Source organism: Acanthopagrus latus, chromosome 11, assembly GCF_904848185.1.
Source record: "Acanthopagrus latus isolate v.2019 chromosome 11, fAcaLat1.1, whole genome shotgun sequence".
Classification (NCBI taxonomy): domain Eukaryota; kingdom Metazoa; phylum Chordata; class Actinopteri; order Spariformes; family Sparidae; genus Acanthopagrus; species Acanthopagrus latus.
In genome coordinates this window covers 17,222,286-17,238,884 of record NC_051049.1, presented here as the reverse complement: position 1 = coordinate 17,238,884, position 16,599 = coordinate 17,222,286, and the positions used below count along the sequence as shown (strand labels likewise).

At 46.9% G+C, this 16,599-nt stretch overlaps 1 protein-coding gene and 1 long non-coding RNA gene across 3 annotated transcripts in view; both read right to left on the bottom strand.

Annotated features, from left to right (window-relative positions):
* LOC119029108 overlaps positions 1 to 16,599 on the bottom strand; it is a 102,626-nt gene that overhangs the window by 25,844 nt on the left and 60,183 nt on the right. Inside the window, exon 4 of the long non-coding RNA XR_005077902.1 lies at positions 4,558 to 4,691. This is a non-coding gene — a long non-coding RNA (uncharacterized LOC119029108). The remainder of the gene's footprint in view (positions 1 to 4,557; positions 4,692 to 16,599) is intronic.
* Positions 13,279 to 15,508, bottom strand: her6 (hairy-related 6). 2 transcript variants are annotated; one of them, XM_037115703.1, is made up of 4 exons: positions 14,806 to 15,508; positions 14,533 to 14,628; positions 14,328 to 14,415; positions 13,279 to 14,168 (listed from the first exon to the last, which is right to left on the bottom strand). In XM_037115703.1, the coding sequence occupies exons 1-4, from the start codon at positions 14,911 to 14,913 to the stop codon at positions 13,630 to 13,632; spliced, it is 831 nt and encodes a 276-aa protein (XP_036971598.1). In that variant the 5' UTR covers positions 14,914 to 15,508; the 3' UTR covers positions 13,279 to 13,629. The 2 variants fall into 2 exon arrangements, with proteins under 2 accessions (XP_036971598.1, XP_036971597.1); XM_037115702.1 differs by having other exon boundaries at positions 13,279 to 14,171; positions 14,806 to 15,494.

Genomic DNA, 16,599 nt, shown 5'->3' with positions numbered 1-16,599 from the left:
ATGCCCCAGCTGCACCCCATTTCTTGCTACCAGGAGTGATTTAGGAATCTTTTTAGGAGGGATTATTGATCTCTTGATTCACTTTAATGTAAACCGTAAGGCTGTACCTGCAGAGAGGGTATTTTACTGCTTTGGCCCAGATTTAATCTGCCTTGCAGATGATTAAGATACCATTTTTCTTTACTTATGTATATTTCATGCCTGCTTTTCAACCTCATACCACCGGGTTTGTCTGTTTATTCACTTCCTCCCAAGCATAGCCTTAAGATCTCCAGCAGCACAGATACTAAGAGAAACAGAAGTCAAGGCCTCGTCCTCCACCCACATATCCAATCTGTCCTTTCCAAACGAGCGGCGACAGACGATTTCCTGTGCGCTGCAATCCTTGACCTCTTATTCCCAGCCACAAGGCTGGTGGGAGACTCGGGGAGGGGTTAGAGGTCCGGCATCTTTTCACACATCTTTGCACACATGAAGAGCAAACAAACCTTGGGGTCTTTATCGCTGAAATCTAAACCTCCTCGGCTGATTTCATGTCTGTGTGCTGAGGCCGGGGGACGCGGCGATGACCACCTGTTCTCTGTATTTCCTCGTGGCCGCTTTTGTCATGGGCTTTACATTCCTTCAAGCCATTACAGGCCCCAGGCGAAACTTAAGCTTTTGCCAATTTCTCCCTCGCTGTCCCGTATATGAGAACCTATACAGTCTTCTTTCAAAAGGCCGCTTATGTGTCCGTCTTCGTGTGAGGGACATTAAAAACACAGAGAAAAGGGTTATCTTGTAGGTTTCTATAGGTCTTACAGTTTCAGCACGAGCATCACAAGACTCGCTGAAAGATATTGTGGAGTAGTTTTTTTTAAACAAAAGCGCTGATTTACAGGGGGGGCTCTCCTTTGTGCCGGCCCATTGAAATAAACTGTGTCATGGAAGCATTTATTGAAGGACTTCGGGGGTTTTAACAGGAGACAGTGAAAAGAGCTCCTCATACATACAGATTCCATCAACCAGCTATAAAAACTGAGGGGAGAGGAGTCTCATTTATGGGCTAACATGGTTACATTTTACTGCTCGGTGGCATTGAGGCAGAGGAGGCAGAGAGGACGCCTCTTTTGTTTGCTCCACGGCTGCAGCAGACAATGATCGAGGCGTGTGGAGCGCAGGAATGTCCTTACTGTAGACACTCTCGGAAGTCGGGTTCGAGTGTGCGTCTGTCTGTCGCTTTGTCCTTGTGTCAGTGTGTGTCCATTTTCATGACAGATAGGACTGTGGGAAAAGTGCCCTTACAAACGGCGTCTATTGTCTACCCTCCATTTATTTCATGGCGGTTCATTCCGCTGATAAGTGATGGAGAGAACCGTAGATGAAACAAATTCAATCCAATGCAGCATTGTGACTCGCTTACATGAATCACTTCTGATTAGCCTCAAGCTGGCATGGCCGGGCCGTCAATGAAACTGCACAATCACACGGAGGCCTCACAAAAATCAGGCATCTCTGTCCCATTAAAGACCAGTCACTCCTCTGCCTCACCACTGTCAGGCCTCACTGTCACTGTCATCACGTAGGCGGCCATAATGGGCTCTGACTATTATTAATACAGGGCCTGAAGCACTCCTGGCTACATCCAAGGGCTCGCCATAAAATATGTTAATCAAATCGGGCCCCTGGGGGCCCCTCAAAGGGAGCCTTAACACAAATTGAATATCGCTGATGGCTTTGGTGGAGGGGTAGGTCTCGAAGGGGGGAGGCCCTAACCCTGTTAGTCACACGGGTCGGGGCTCAATGATGCTGCATATTTCCAGTCACTGTCAATTACCCTGATATCGTCTGTGGAGGGTCGCATGCAGCCAGCGCTTCAGGGGGGAAGAGAGAGCGCTCAGCAACTGGTGGCTGGATCTGTGGAGCACGTGGGAAACTCAGAGTAGGTGTGTGCAAGTGTGTGTATGTGTGAGTGTGGGAGAAGATTTACGATCTTCAGAACAAGTCTGTCAGCTCCTGTCAGCCCGGTACGCCACGCGCTAACCATGCTAATGATTACTGGCCGAGTCGAGGAGGAAGCGCTCATGCCAGCTTGAAATTAGTGGATAATGTAAATGATCTGATTCCGCAAATCTATGACAGCTCTACCATTATGTGCTCACACAGTAAGAGTAATGATAATGGCTGTAAAGGTTTCAACTTCGGTCTATGGATAATATGTTTATGATAAGAAAGAATGCAGCACACCATAAGGGACATATTAAGTACGGGACAAATTAAACTGAAAAGGGAGATGTGATATGCAGTTAAACATCTCATTCTGGTGGTAATGAAGCAGCCCCATCGACTGACTACATAATGTTGTAGTGAACGATTGAAGAGCAGTAGTCTTCAGAAATGTCTGTACACGTGTTAATGCACACAGCGTGCTTATACTTAAAAGCTTGTGACTTAATTTGCAGTAAGACTTTTTTCCTCCCTCCTTTCCTGTTGGAGTAACACGTGTTGCACTTCTTCATCATCACAATCACTTTGAGGTTTACATAAATCTGAGGCCAGCTACTTAATGTCAGCTCATCTACAGGAAGTGTACGGCTTAAATGAGCCTACACAAACTTCCTGTTCGCAGACTGTAAATATCACCTGTGGGAAACCAAATGATCGCAATGTCAAGATCGACCTCAGGCAGTTTTTAACCTCGTTAAATAACGTTTTGTTTAGGTCGTGCTGCTGGCCCAGTACAGAAAGCCACGCAGCAGTGCTGGAGGAACACAGGTATAGAAGCTCTTCAACATGGCACTGTCAATTTCTCTGCATGCAGTCAGTTCAACTCAACTCCGGTCATATAGTGTCAAAATACAGCTGAACACAGCACCACAGTCTGTGTGCTTTTGTCATCAATATTAGCCAATTTTGCATGACACGTGATTACAATCAGTGACAACATCTCTGTCCGACCACTGCTGTTTACATTTTATTTCTGTCACACTTTACCATAATGGTTCACGTCAAATACTAACTGCAGGCAATGCATGACTCCTGATTATTTTGCGCATGAATTGATGCAGGATATATCTTGGACTCTTGTTGCTCACCATTAAAGAAAAGATTACATCACCACGATTTTCAAATCACTGTTCGTTATTAGTAAAATTAGAGATAGATATAAAATAGAGATGATTAACACACATATTAGAGTCGTGGAATATCAAATCATCCATTTGTGCTCAGTACATCTGAGCATTTCATCGGCTCAGGTGTGCATAAACTACAGGACAGGAAATATCACGCGTCCCAGGTTGGCAGCGGATCTAAAGTTCGTCAGGAAAGCTCCCCAGTGCTGTACAGTTTCCATGCTGTCTCACTCATTCAGTCATCTCTTTCATTCATGGACTTATCTCAGCTTTCAGGGATGACACACCGCTGCTTCCCTTACGGCTGCTGCAACTGAGGGGAACAAAGAAAAAGCCGAACGCTTTATGTATTTTGACCACACAACACAATACCATCAGAAACATGCCAGTTATTCTTCTGGCGTCTCAGATCCTCGGCCCACTCTGGGTGGCTACTTTACAGCTCCGGGGATAATCACATCGGACCCATTTCCCAAAAAGACCAGAGTTTGCATGTCCATGACAAGCCTGCCAGTGGCCCAACTCAACACACACACACACGCAGGCAATTGTCTTATTCATGATGCAAACCGGAGCTGAGATAACAGGGTCTGGAGGAGGGAGTGTTTTAGAATACACTCCACAAAGGTGAAGTAACACAGGCAGATGAGGTGGGAGGCGTGGAAGACACACACACACACACACACACACACACACACACACACACACACACACACACACACACACACACATACACACACAGCCAGCGTAGTATGAACCCACACTTTGGCTTTATGAGCAGGCAGACAAGCAAAGACACGCACTCACCATCACAAACGCACACACTCTAAGTGTCATGGACAAACTCTTTATTGTGCACACCCTCAAACAATTACACACACACACACGGCTCGCTTTGTGTCTACAGCGTCTCGTGGTCGTATCTCTGTGGCCAGCTCCTCTGCGGCTCCCGACACTGGCTCCAGAATAGAGAAAGAGGATTAACTGCCGGGCCACGTCACAGTTTAGGCTGCTTTTGCGTGGACGGAGCAGAGCGAGGTGGGATAATGCCATTTCATGTCTCTGAGCACCGACATGATGCAATGTATCTCAGTGGTGAACCACTTAAGAGCAGGAGGGAACAAACAGGGACCAAACTAAAGAACTAAAGCTCAAGTAAAACCAGCACAAAAACAAAGGAGGAAACAGGACCACTGAGGAGTGGAGAATCTATAGGACACTGCAGCTGCTCTGGATAAGTGCGCACATGTAGATGTGAAAAGAAACATGATAATCTCTTTTCAAAAGTCAGGGGGGTCGTTTTTCTCACAGGAAAATCGACAATTAATTGCACATGAAAAAAGCGATGGTGTCCAGATGGTTAGCTTTTAACAAGTTTTGCTGAATATGACCAAAACATTAAAAATGTTCCCATGTGATCCATTTCTGAGTAAGTAATAAGTACCTCTGAAGAGCTTCTTCAGGTGTATTGTCCGTGGGTGTGATGTCATGGGACTTGACTTGGCCTCTTGAGAATCCTCGATCCATCAGAGCAAGCCTCTTCACAGTTCTTAATTAGGTCAGATATGAATGCCTTCCCTGCAATCAAGCCAAAAAGGACATTTATGAACATGAACATTTTATCCACAGACCAAAATTTGCTTAACATGTCAGTCTTAAATTTGCTTTGTGTGTGAGCAACTCCAGTTGCGTTTTAAATAGAAACTAGCAAACGTTTGACAGGTAATTTAACCTTTAATAGCAACTTTTTTGAAAATTAATTCGTACTTCACATTTTTGGAAAATAAATGTCAACCAGTTGGTGGATTTGATGTCTTTCTGTCACATACAGTATGTATGCTAGTAAACTGAAATACTTTTCATTTTTACACATTTTTTGTAGAAAAAAAACAAGCAATCTGAAAATGTCATCTTGAGCTCCAGGCAGGAGCACCTAAACTGAGACCAAATTATGGCCAAATCCAGAGTGTGCCACAATGCTTGAGGAACATGCAAACCATATTCAGCGCCAAAATTGATCCACATTTGCATGAAAACACCCACAGAAAACCCTTTATTCACCCCTGTAACCATATTATATATTATCACTGATGATTAATATCACCATAAATAGGACTAGACTATAACATACTGTGCATGTTGAGAGAAACGGACCATGTATACATATAAAACTTGCACTGAATTAGAATAAAATCCAGCGTCAATGCAAAAGTACATGAAAATGATGAAAACAAAACAGTATGCATGGCGGCACAGAGGACCGCACTACAGATAGTCGAAAGAGCTGCACACATCCAACAGTAAAACACATCAAAGAAAGTTCCTCCGCAGAGTTTCTTCTTCCAGAGCACGTCACCGTCATTTCCCATGCTGAAGTGTGAGCCGGTAAATCAAAGAACACAAACAAAACTGTTTGCACAGTCGAGACTTAATCCATCAGTTTCTGTGCGGACACCTCCCCTCCCCTGTATCCCATGCTCCTGTGTGTGTGTGTGTGTGTGTGTGTGGCCTTGATGTTAGCATTACATCATTAACATCATCATCATGACTTTACTACAACAACAGCCAGCGTGTTGATTCACTGACATCAAACTCTCTGACTCCATCCCAGCTCCATCAGAGTGAAAAAGGGCTGGACATCCGGACCCGTTTGATGTATCCAAGGGGTCAAAAAAATCTGGTTTCTCTTTCCCTTCATCTCGAAGGGGCCCGAGCCTCCGGAGCGGAGGGGCTGTTAAAAGCAGGAAAATAAAACCAGCCACGCGAGGGCAGAGCTCGTAGATCATGCAGCCAAAGAGCGTGTAAGTTGAGTGTGTTCGGGGTGTGTTTGGCTCTTCACAAGTCTCCGTGGGCCACGTTAATTGATCTCAGCCTCACTTGCATGTGCAAAGAGACACAACCCCCCCCACCCACCCCACCCCACAAAAACCATGATGTAGAGTGAGAGTAGTAGCTGGTGAGCTCACCAAAAAACACACACACTGGAAATGAACTCAGAGCAGTACCTACTGTAATCGCTTGCTCTCTCTCTCTCTCTCACACACACACACACACACACACACACACACACACACACACACACACACACACATACATACCGTTCAAATTGCAGTAAATCATCTCGACATCCTGCCATATGAAAACACACATATGGGACGTAACCAGATTCAGGCTGCATAGTAGTATTTTATACTCTATGCACTAAAAAAGGATCATCACGGCAACTCTGTAACCTGCAGCTGACCCTGACCTCCGGCTTTCTGCAGACAGAGAGGAGGCAGTCGACAGCTCCAGACTGTAACCATTTAGTCCCATTTTGCAATCATTCATGGAGAAAGTGCGACTAAATTTTATAATTAGAAGCACTTTGCAAATATGCCCCCCCGATTTTATTTTTTTAATTCATCATCATGTGGGGGGACACCAAAACAATAAAATGTGTTGAGAAATACGAATGTGTCGCGATGCATTGTCATCGGGGTTATCATGCCATGATATGTTGTCCAGTGATAAACACTTATCTCCTCCTTTACTGAATTAAAGACTTTCAGAAAGTCCCTCGAGCAAGTGGTGACCAAATGAAACGCACCGTTACCTTCAATGAAAATATGGATTTGTCTGGGTTTTTGAACATTGTTGGAAACATTTGGGTAGAGGTAAGATCGGGCCTGAAAAATCCAGCCCGACCCGACCCAGGCCCGCAGGCATTAAAGCCCGACCCAGCCCGAGCCCGACCAATTAACTTGATTTGCAAGCCCGAGCCCGAAGCAAACCCGAAATTTCAAGATTACGTTCACGAAATGTCCGCAAAGCCGTGCGCAAATCGTGCTCTTGCTCTGCGCCTCCTGTGTAGTAGTAGTTATATAGCAATTACCTTACAGCGCCGCCTTCTCTGTTTTATCCAAATTATTTATTTACAACAAGTATTCCTTAGTTTAGTATCCACACATCGTTTTACTATACATTTTTATAAACATATATTTATTAAAAAAAAAAGTCAGCGAGAGAGAAGCCCGAGCCCGACCCGACCCGAACGTAATGATTGACATTTTAGGCCCGACCCGACCCGAATTTCGGGCCGGGTCGGGCTCGGGCTCGGGCTCGGGCTAAAGATCTTACCTCTACATTTGGGATAATGTAAGTACACAACTCAAAAACATATATAACATATATGTTACATATCACAACTCTAATTTTTGCTCTTTAGGACCTGAAAACTTTACAATACATACAGTAAGTATGACGCATTGTAATTGTACCCTCTTCTTCACGTTAGCTGAAATTAACTGACTCCAGCAATGTCTCTTGCGCACATATTAAATAACTCCCAATGAAAGCATAATATCGAAGTGCACATTTCATACTATTGTGGTTTATTATAATCCTTCCTTTTTGATTATGGATTCCTTTTTTTTTTTCTGGGGACAAATACTGGGGGCCCTGACCCTGAGATCAGGAAACTTGGCTGTGAAGGATAAAAGCGAGAGGCTCAGAAGTGCTTCATGAAGAACCTCTTTGTGCGATACCAAAACCAACCAAACTGTCACCGTTGGCAGTTGTTTGGACTTTGATGCGGTGGGAACTTGTTTGTCTGGTGTATTTGTTTGTTGTGATGGTCTCTGAGGAGGGAAACCCTCCCACTCAATTGGCCTTGGGATCCAGAGTAGCTGGAGGACAGGTCATACAAAGGCGCAGTGTGATGGGGTCATCACTGTCACCGCCCAGACTTCGGGGGGATGTGCCAACTTTGTAACTGACGGCTTCGTATGGTTGCCATGTCCTGCTCTCCTCAAGTCACCGTGCCCTAAAACCATCCACCAGAACCCCTCAACAACATGTTTACGAACCAAAACTGGGAGGATCGGCTATAGGGATGAAAAACTTCTAAAGGCTGGAGACTATAAAAGAAACAATCATCCAGCATCACAGGACCACCTTTGCTAGAGTCTTGTTTTTGAGAGTGTGTGAGAGGCTGGGCTGGTGAGAAACACTGTGGATTTACATAGCAGTCTGCGACTTCAAACGAGGTGGCTGACATTTGAATGGGCTGGTGGTGGGAGCCTCTGGTGGGGTTTTTGTTGCCATGCAGGGTGAGCCAAGGAAAGTGGGCACGCACACTGCTGGGATTTGTGTGTAGACAGCTTGTCCTGTTTACTGGGCCCACAGGTTACCATAGGAGCCCTGCGTGAACCGAGTGTGTGAGAGACAAAGAAAAGAGTGTGAGAGAGAAAGATAGTGAGACTGGGAGATGGAAGCATGGGGGGGGTAACGCCATGTAGAGTTAGACGGGCACTGAGTCACCGGGTACGCAGCTAACGGAGGACCGAGCAGATCTGATGACTAAAGCACTAATAATAGGGGAGTGGAGATCAGGTCCGTGAGACCTGCATGCCCTTTTGAAAGCACGCACACATCATTTCAAGCTCCCCTCATCTGCTCTTTACTATAGTCACTTTATGGATGAGTGAAGTATAACATTGCTGTTTAATAGCTGCATGTGAGTCAGAAGCCACGTACATCCGCTGTGTGAAAGATGAAGTGTACAATGTTGCCTAAATCAGCGAACATATTGTTTGTCATCTGCAGCTGCAACCTTACACATGCACATAGTGCTGCCTGTCTTGTTCACACTAGATTAATCAGCTGTCACCTTTGAAATGATCATTTGAAAATGAGAAGTTCTTTTTTTTTAAAAAAAAGGGGGTCCAAATTCTCTCATCCTAGATTCTAAAATGCAAGTATTTTCTGGTTTCTTTACTCCCCTGTGACAGTAAACTGAATATCTTTGGGATGAGGATGCAACAAGAGGGCAAACCTGAGGGCTTCATCTCGGGCTTTGAGGGACACTGACGTTTCTTCGTCTCCATATTTCTGATGTCAGTGTTCCCTCTATGACAGTATGTCACATATCAACAAGTCAACATGTCCCAATGTCTTCCCAGGAATCTTTTTTTTTTTTTTACTTCTTTATAATTTTTGCTTGATTTCAGTGAAAAAACTGTATTCTTTCACCTCTTCAGGTCTCTAAAATCCCCTTAAAATGAAACACCAAGACAAGGGAAAATCACTTTGTGGTTGAACTGCTCACCAGTCCTGTCACAAAGATTAAGTCATCAACCTTTTGACCTTATCTTACCGACTTATTGATGTATGGACATGGCCCACCGTAAACTGTCAATATATAGCCTACCTTTTTTAAAGTCATTGCTTTGTGAAAGGGTATCTTTGTATTATTACGCTACTACATTATTACATTAGTGGTATGACATGGGATTAAAAGGGCAATCATAAAGTTTATTGCAATTATTTCTGGGACAATATATGGTCCAACAAAAGTAGCCATCATAACTCTCTTAACACCTCATCAGCAAACTAACACTGCAACCGGTAATATAGAGTAGGCCAGAAATAGATATGGCTTCATTTTAAGGGCTCACAAACCAACAAGTTTGGGAACCACTGCACTACATAAGCTGTTAGGTCTTTGAGCCGCAGACACAATCCTGTGCTTTTGGCTGCCCCCTCACTCTGTAATTAGCTGATCTCAACATGTCACGCTGAAGCAGAAGAATAATCTAAAAAAGATCCTAAAATACGCCTGGACAACTGTGGCTACACTTCTGACCACATCCAACCATAACAGTGTCAACCTCTCCAGGAATAAATGTTAGTTCAGCACACAGTGGACCAAAGGGAAAAAGCTCCTGACAAGGAACACCTGTCTGAGTGAGTGTGTACTCTGGAATGAGTGTAAGCCTCTGGGACAGAGGCGGGGGGGAAGCATGTGAGTGAGTGTGTGTCTGTCTGTGTACAAAATCTGCGCAAACACCCGCTCAGGGTCGTACATGAGTCCGATGTAAAGTTAATTCTAACTTTCCATTGTATTGTGTGCTTGGGTCAGGATTCAGACTGCATACACACACTGATCCACTTCCGCCCTCACAGATCCAACTCTCTCCCCTCCCACAGCTTTCCCTTTCCCTGCTTGGCTGATGAGCCATGCTGCCTGGCTCGGTGGCGGTTGCCCTGTCTATCAGTCTATTTCCAGGCTCAGGGCCCAGCGCCGAGGCAGGCAGTCAGTCAGTCAGGCGGTGTGGTGGAGGGCAGAGGGGTTGATGCGTGTGTCAGAGAGGCGCTCTCCCACATTCCCCCGGCGGCTGGCAGCAGGCCGGGCCTGCGGAGGGGGGTTCGCCTCTTTCTCACGACCTCTCAGGTTCCTGCGCTCATCTGGGAGCTATTCATTTCCTGCCAGAAAACAGCCTTCCCCTGCAACTGCAGGAGGAGGGAGAGGGGGGGTGCAAGGGGATGGAGGGGAGAGGAGTTTGGCTTCAAAATGAGTCCAGGGCTTGGTACAGCAAGCCCTGGGCTTAAATCATAAAGCTCTCGCTTGTCTGGGCTGCAATCAAAGACAGCCTCAGTGACGGGCCGAGAGAGAGAGGGAGAGAGAGACAGAGGAACCGTGAGGGAGAGAGGGAGAGAGCGGACCATATGGTAGCACTTAGGGAGCCAAGGAGGAAGCAGAGGGGCTTTTTTTCCCCTCCTTTCGCTCTCTGCATGCACGCGGAGTGTGGGAAAAGTTAATGGACACGCATGGCAGCTAACCCCCCGGTCGTGTTGTGACATGTGTGCGGTCACTCCGGCAGCTCGGCCACTGCACTGGGTAATTGGAGAGGCTCGTAAAGCTGTTCTCCAGAGGGGAAGAGACCACTGAAGATGTCGGTTGGGGGGGGGGGGTGAAGGGAGGAAAGGAGGAAAAGGGGGGAAAGCGGCGAGGTGGGGTGGGAGGGCTCAGCAGCTGGGTGTTGTCCGGGTCACACCACGTGCCTCCCAGACGTCCCACGTCCAGCTGTGGCCCCGGGGCTCAGGGCAGGAAGCTCGACACCGGTCCGAGCACAGCTGGAATGCTGTGGGAACGCTCTGCGTGTGCGTATGTGTGTGAGGAGAAGCTCCGGCTCACAGGAGGCCGACTGTTATCCCGTGTGGTAGGCCTTTCCTTGAACCCCCCACCCCCCACTCCCTCCACTTAACTCCCCACTACCTCACCCATTGCGCCCTTTGGCCAGGCATGTCCTCACCCAGCATCCACCACAAACACACACACAAACACACACACACACACACAAGACATATGCACGCACAGGCACGAGCACACACATGGCTTCAATCAAACGGGGATGCGTGGCCCCCCGTAAAAAGGTGTGATGGAAATTCGAAATGATGGCACTTATCCACACTTTGTGCCTCTTAGCACACTGATAATTGCAAACACCTGCACCCCCTCCCCACACACACCCCCTTCAAAGGAGGGCCACACTCGGATAGCTGGAGGGGGCACACACACCTGGGCAGAGCAGAGCGCTACCACATGGCTCAGTGGCGAGGTGTTTAACGTGTCCCTATGCTGTCAAACCCCCCCACCCAGCATTGAGGAACTCCCTCAGCTCTGATTGAAGACACAGCCTGCAGCTCCGCTCTGCTCCACACTGTCAGGAGATGGGCTGCCGGTGACGATTAAGGAGCAGCGGAAATCCTCACAGTGATGATTTCTGAGCTATTTTTTTTTTTTTTTTTGTTAACTCGATCACCTCAACCTGTTGGCTGGTTGTTTGTCTAATGAGTCTCCCAATTAGAACCTCTTAAGGGGGAGGGGGCCGCTGAAGCATTTCTGCAATGATGAGAGAAAGATAGGCACGAAACATGACGACAAGAGATTCAATGGCGACACGTGTTTTGATGAGATTCTGCAATGGCTGCTATGACAACAAGCATGCAGGTTTTTGTTTCACATATTAGAAGGGGCGCTGTTTTGCGTTGGAGAAGTAACGCAAACTCTCGAATCAGAATATTTACAATATTAATGGCGTAATAATACAAACTCAGAAATATCCTCCGTAACCGAATAAACAAGCTGTTCTCTGATGACGATAAAGTCCCCAGAACAGTGTTTGAAGCCATGAAAGGTGGCAGGGTCCGCCGCATATAAACAAAGTGAGGCAGTATGAAACTGTGTTGTCCTTTAGGGTCAGCTTGTTTATTCAGTGGTGAAAACAAAGAGGGTTTGTTTGGGCACAAGAAAATCATATATGCAAATGTGCCTTTAAGCACTTCTTGCCTTCTGGAGATTTCTATTCACCAATTTGTGCCTTTATGGTGGAAACGTCTATATTGATGCAAAGGGAAACTAAAGATTCAGGCCCCAAACTGACTGTTTTTTTTGGGGGGGAGGGGGCACATGCATGTGTGCCCCCTCCACTCCCTACAGAATCAACGCTTATGTCTGACAAGTGAACCCAAGAACAAAACAGAATATAGATTAGATTAGATAGATAGATTAACAAATTCAATAAGAGGGAGGCTGCGCTCCTCTCCATCTCAGTTGCACACCCACAGCAGCCATTCACGCTCCACTCATTGATCCGGCGGGCGCCGATCAGACTGCAGTGCGCTACTGCGCTGCTAGATGGCGTGAGTGACCTCTGAAAAGCACCGGTAAAGTTTTTTTTTTTTTTTTTTTTTGCACCAGTAAAAAGGTAAAACTGCTGCATGCACAGTCAGCGCTGCATGGTGTCTAACGCCGGAGTCTGTTCGATCACAGAGCTGCCGTCTCCTGCCTGCCTGACGCGTTCAGATAATTAGACAACAATTTACTGACTGTGGGACTTACAGTGTGCGAGCATGTGCAGTGGGCTTTCTCTCCAATGACACTAATGAGAGGACATGCATGCCTCTCATCGAGCTGCACACTAATTTTGTTGTTGTTGCTGCTGCAGAGGCTGAACCACAAACACCAGACCACCACACGATGCAATATTTCCTTTTTCATAGTTGCACAGAGCGTTATCACTGATGCGCTTTGCTCTAACGGGTGAAACACTTAACACTTCTATCTCTTTCTGACCCGTGTTGCGCTCACTTGTTGAGCTGAAGAGTTAATAAAAAGTATCTTCCACAGAGCAAAAGGGATAAGCGAGCTGAGCAAAGCGTCTGGTTCCTCTCTGAAAGCTCAGATTTGCTTTTACGCACGCACCCAAGTGTCCATCTGATTTGGTTCCGGCGCCAAAATAAACTACAACGACGAATTGAAATCCGTCACATTTCCACTGTTAAGCATTAATAACATCATGTTTACTTTCTCGGAACAAATAAAGGCAGGAACAAGCGCGTGTATTTTTTTTTTTTTTTTTTGATATCTTTACAAATTTATTTTGTCTTCCAAAACGAAGAACATCATAAGAGCATCGAACATATCTTTGGCATCACACAGTTAAAAAAAGACAACTCATATATATATATAAAAAAAAAAATGCAGTGAACGGACTTCCACAATACAGATCTCATTTCAATATGAACTTTACTCCCTTGTTAGCTGTACAAATATAGTGCATACTCTTTCCATTTTACAAGAACAAAAAAAAAAAAAAAAAAAAAAACAGTTTCAAAACAACTTTCTAACATTGAACAAAGAGAGAATTGTTAAGTGTCATTTTAAAGTCTTTGTGGTCCTTTTCCCCGCTTTTCACCACGGTCGCCACACTGAGTCCGAGTTGCCTGACGGGGCTCCGGGGGAAACCGCGGCCGGCACGGGGACCGGCGTGCCCACGTTGTTGGCGTACACCGGGATAACGGGGCCGTTCGGCGCAAATGCCGCATTGGGTATGAGGAATGCAAACTGTCCGTCTGTGGCAGGCACGATCTGGAAACCACCGTACACCTTGGTGGCGTCTGAGGGTAAATTAGCCGGCGACGAGCCTCCTTTGCAGGACACCGCGTTCATGGGCAGGACCTGCGGGGACGAGCTGGGGATCTGCACCATGGACTGGCCGAAGGAGGGGTGGGTTGGTCCGGCGGTGGATGGGAGCGGGTGCTGGTGCTGATGCTGGCTGGGGTAGTTCATTGCGTTGATCTGGGTCATGCAGCTGGCCAAGTGGCCGAGGAGCCGCGTCCTGACCTCGGTGTTGACACCCTCGCAGGTGGACAGGAAGCGGGTGACTTCATTCATGCACTCGCTGAAACCGGCACGATATTTTCCCAAGACTGTGGGGTCCGTGTTCAGGGCTGCTGCAGAGACACCAGAGGGGTATATTAGAATCAGGATGCACGGCTTCTTTGTTTGTAGAATTGCTTAAAATCGGTGAAATTCTTGGAGCAAGGGCTGAAGATATGCTCTAGAACGCACAGTCATGAGTCAGGTTAGTCCGGGATAATGTGACTTACCGGTCATCTGAGCCCTCTGGAGGTTCCGGAGATGCTTCACCGTCATCTCCAGGATGTCCGCCTTCTCCAGTTTAGAGTGTCTGGAGCTCTGAGGGGACGGAAAACACGCATGGTTAGGATTACGCGCTCACTTTCTCGCTGTTTGACAGCGGCAGTTTGGATGTCTATTAATAAACCAGGAGGACCGCTAAGTGCGTATACTTACATCTTTTTTGAGCGCATCCAGGATGAGAGTTTTCAGCTGGCCCAAGCTCTCGTTGATCCTGGCTCTTCTCCTCTTTTCCATAATTGGCTTGGATGACTGAAGGTGAAAAAAAAACGACATTCATGTTTAAATTTCTCTTTCTCGATTCGTGCGTAAAAAGTGAACGTCCTCGCTTTGGGATGAGGAGCAGAAATGTGTCCAAAAAATAATAATAATAAAAAAAAATAATCAACGTTTCAGGCTTTCTGTCAAAAATAAATGCTTTGTACCAACCTTTCTGTGCTCGGATGCTGTCTTGGGTTTATCGGGAGTTGTGTTCATGCTTGCCGGGGTCGCAGCGACCGGGGAGGAGGAGGTTTTTTCCATCATATCGGCAGGCATTTTTTTTTTTTTTTCTTCCGGAAAATATCCCACGAAACCACAGCAAATTACGATCCACTGGTGCAGGATAAAAGGACGATGAATGTGTTCAAAAGTCCCCTCTGTTTCTCTCTCTCTCACACACACACACGCACAAAAATCCTGAGATATCAAGTTAGAATCCTTCAGAGCGATGCGCAGCAGCTTCAGCGGCGGCGGCAGCTACCAGGAGCGGATGCAGAGTCTCTCTGTCGGGCTCCCCGCGTGTGGCTTGTATTTATATCTCGCACTGCACGCGAACGGCTCGTGTGAAACTTCCCAAACTTTCTTTCCCACAGTAACTTTCCACCAATCAGGGCGAGGGACACGCGGCCCAAGGGAGGACGGCTCGTGGTCGGCGCCCTCCCATTGGTTGTTTGGCCGCTTGAGCTGGCGGCCAATGGCGCAAGGCCCGGGTTCAGGGCACAGCCGGGGAAACTGCCTTCAGTCTTCAATCATCGTAGCGTTTACATATTAACAGTGGAGCCGCTGACTGGGCACCGACACCGGGAGCGAACAGAGGGCTTTTAATCCAGCCGAGGCGAGACAACAGAGGGAGATGTCATGATTAGATAATGAAATTTGTAAAAGAAAAACACCCCCAAATCACCCAAGATATGACTTTTCTTCAGTCTTTTTGTTCGTCCCGTCTACCACAAAGTTACCATCTGACTTTAGCAGGGCGCATTAGGTGTCTCATATGAGTTCATACCTGTTGATTCAAAGGAAAAAGAAAGCGAAACTTTTGATTTAACAAAAAAAAAGAAAGAAAAGAAAAAAACACACACAAAACACTACCACCTCAGGGAAGTGGCGAAGAAGGCTATCATGCAATCAGAGAGTTTCAGTTGTGTGCCAGGGAGGCACAAACAGCAGGCAGCACTTTTGTTTTCCTTTCTACCAAACTTCACAGTTTCTGTTATAATGACATTAGTAGAAGAAACAACTGCAGATGACTCAGAAGCCACACAATCTCAGACACACACACGCACGCGTAGACACTAGTTATACACTGACGTGCACTCAAAGCGTTTGGGGGGGGGCAATTAAACGCGCGCACTCCATTTCCATGTTATTTACCACCGGAGTTCCCAACTCTGTGGTACAAATTTTGGCATTTAATCATCCGCCGGTGTTGTGAGTGTGGAGCACGTGCCAGGATGTTTTATGAGCGCGGTGGTTGGAGGTTTGGCCGCCGGGCTGCCGGGGGGCCGCCGGGCCAGGGAGGAGGCTGGAGGCTGGAGAGAGAGGAGGAGGAGGGGGGGTGAGGAAGAGAGAGGGAGGCAGGGAGTGTGTGTGTGTGTGTGTGTGTGTGTGTGGCGGCGGCGGCGGCGGTGGTTTACATTAGAGGGGAAGGTAAATAGCAGCTGCTGTTTTAAAAGCCTGGGAAAACCACGCCTACAGAGAGAGCTGGATCGGGCTCCCTTATCGGAATGTGAGCCAGAGCAGAGATATTTCTGAGCCCGGAGAGCTCACACGATCACTCCTCCTCCTCCTCCTCCCCCCTCCTCCTCCTTACCCGCTTATGGTCGCTCGCCCCCACAGCGTTCAAGGCTTTTTTAGATTTCAGGTCATAATTTCATTTCCTTATCTTTATTGCAGTTGGAGAGACGCAGGGGGGCAGACGAGCCGTAAAGGCAGGGAAACAGGACCCATAATTGCGCCTTT

What these genes read in the sequence shown, in the direction of transcription:
- her6 (XM_037115702.1), bottom strand. Translation starts at nt 14,913, where the DNA reads ATGCCTGCCGATATGATGGAAAAAACCTCCTCCTCCCCGGTCGCTGCG. An exon ending in CAGCATCCGAGCACAGAAAG is followed by an intron (nt 14,629 to 14,805) that starts GTTGGTACAAAG and finishes TTTCACCTTCAG; the next exon opens with TCATCCAAGCCAATTATGGA. An exon ending in TGGATGCGCTCAAAAAAGAT is followed by an intron (nt 14,416 to 14,532) that starts GTAAGTATACGC and finishes CCGTCCCCTCAG; the next exon opens with AGCTCCAGACACTCTAAACT.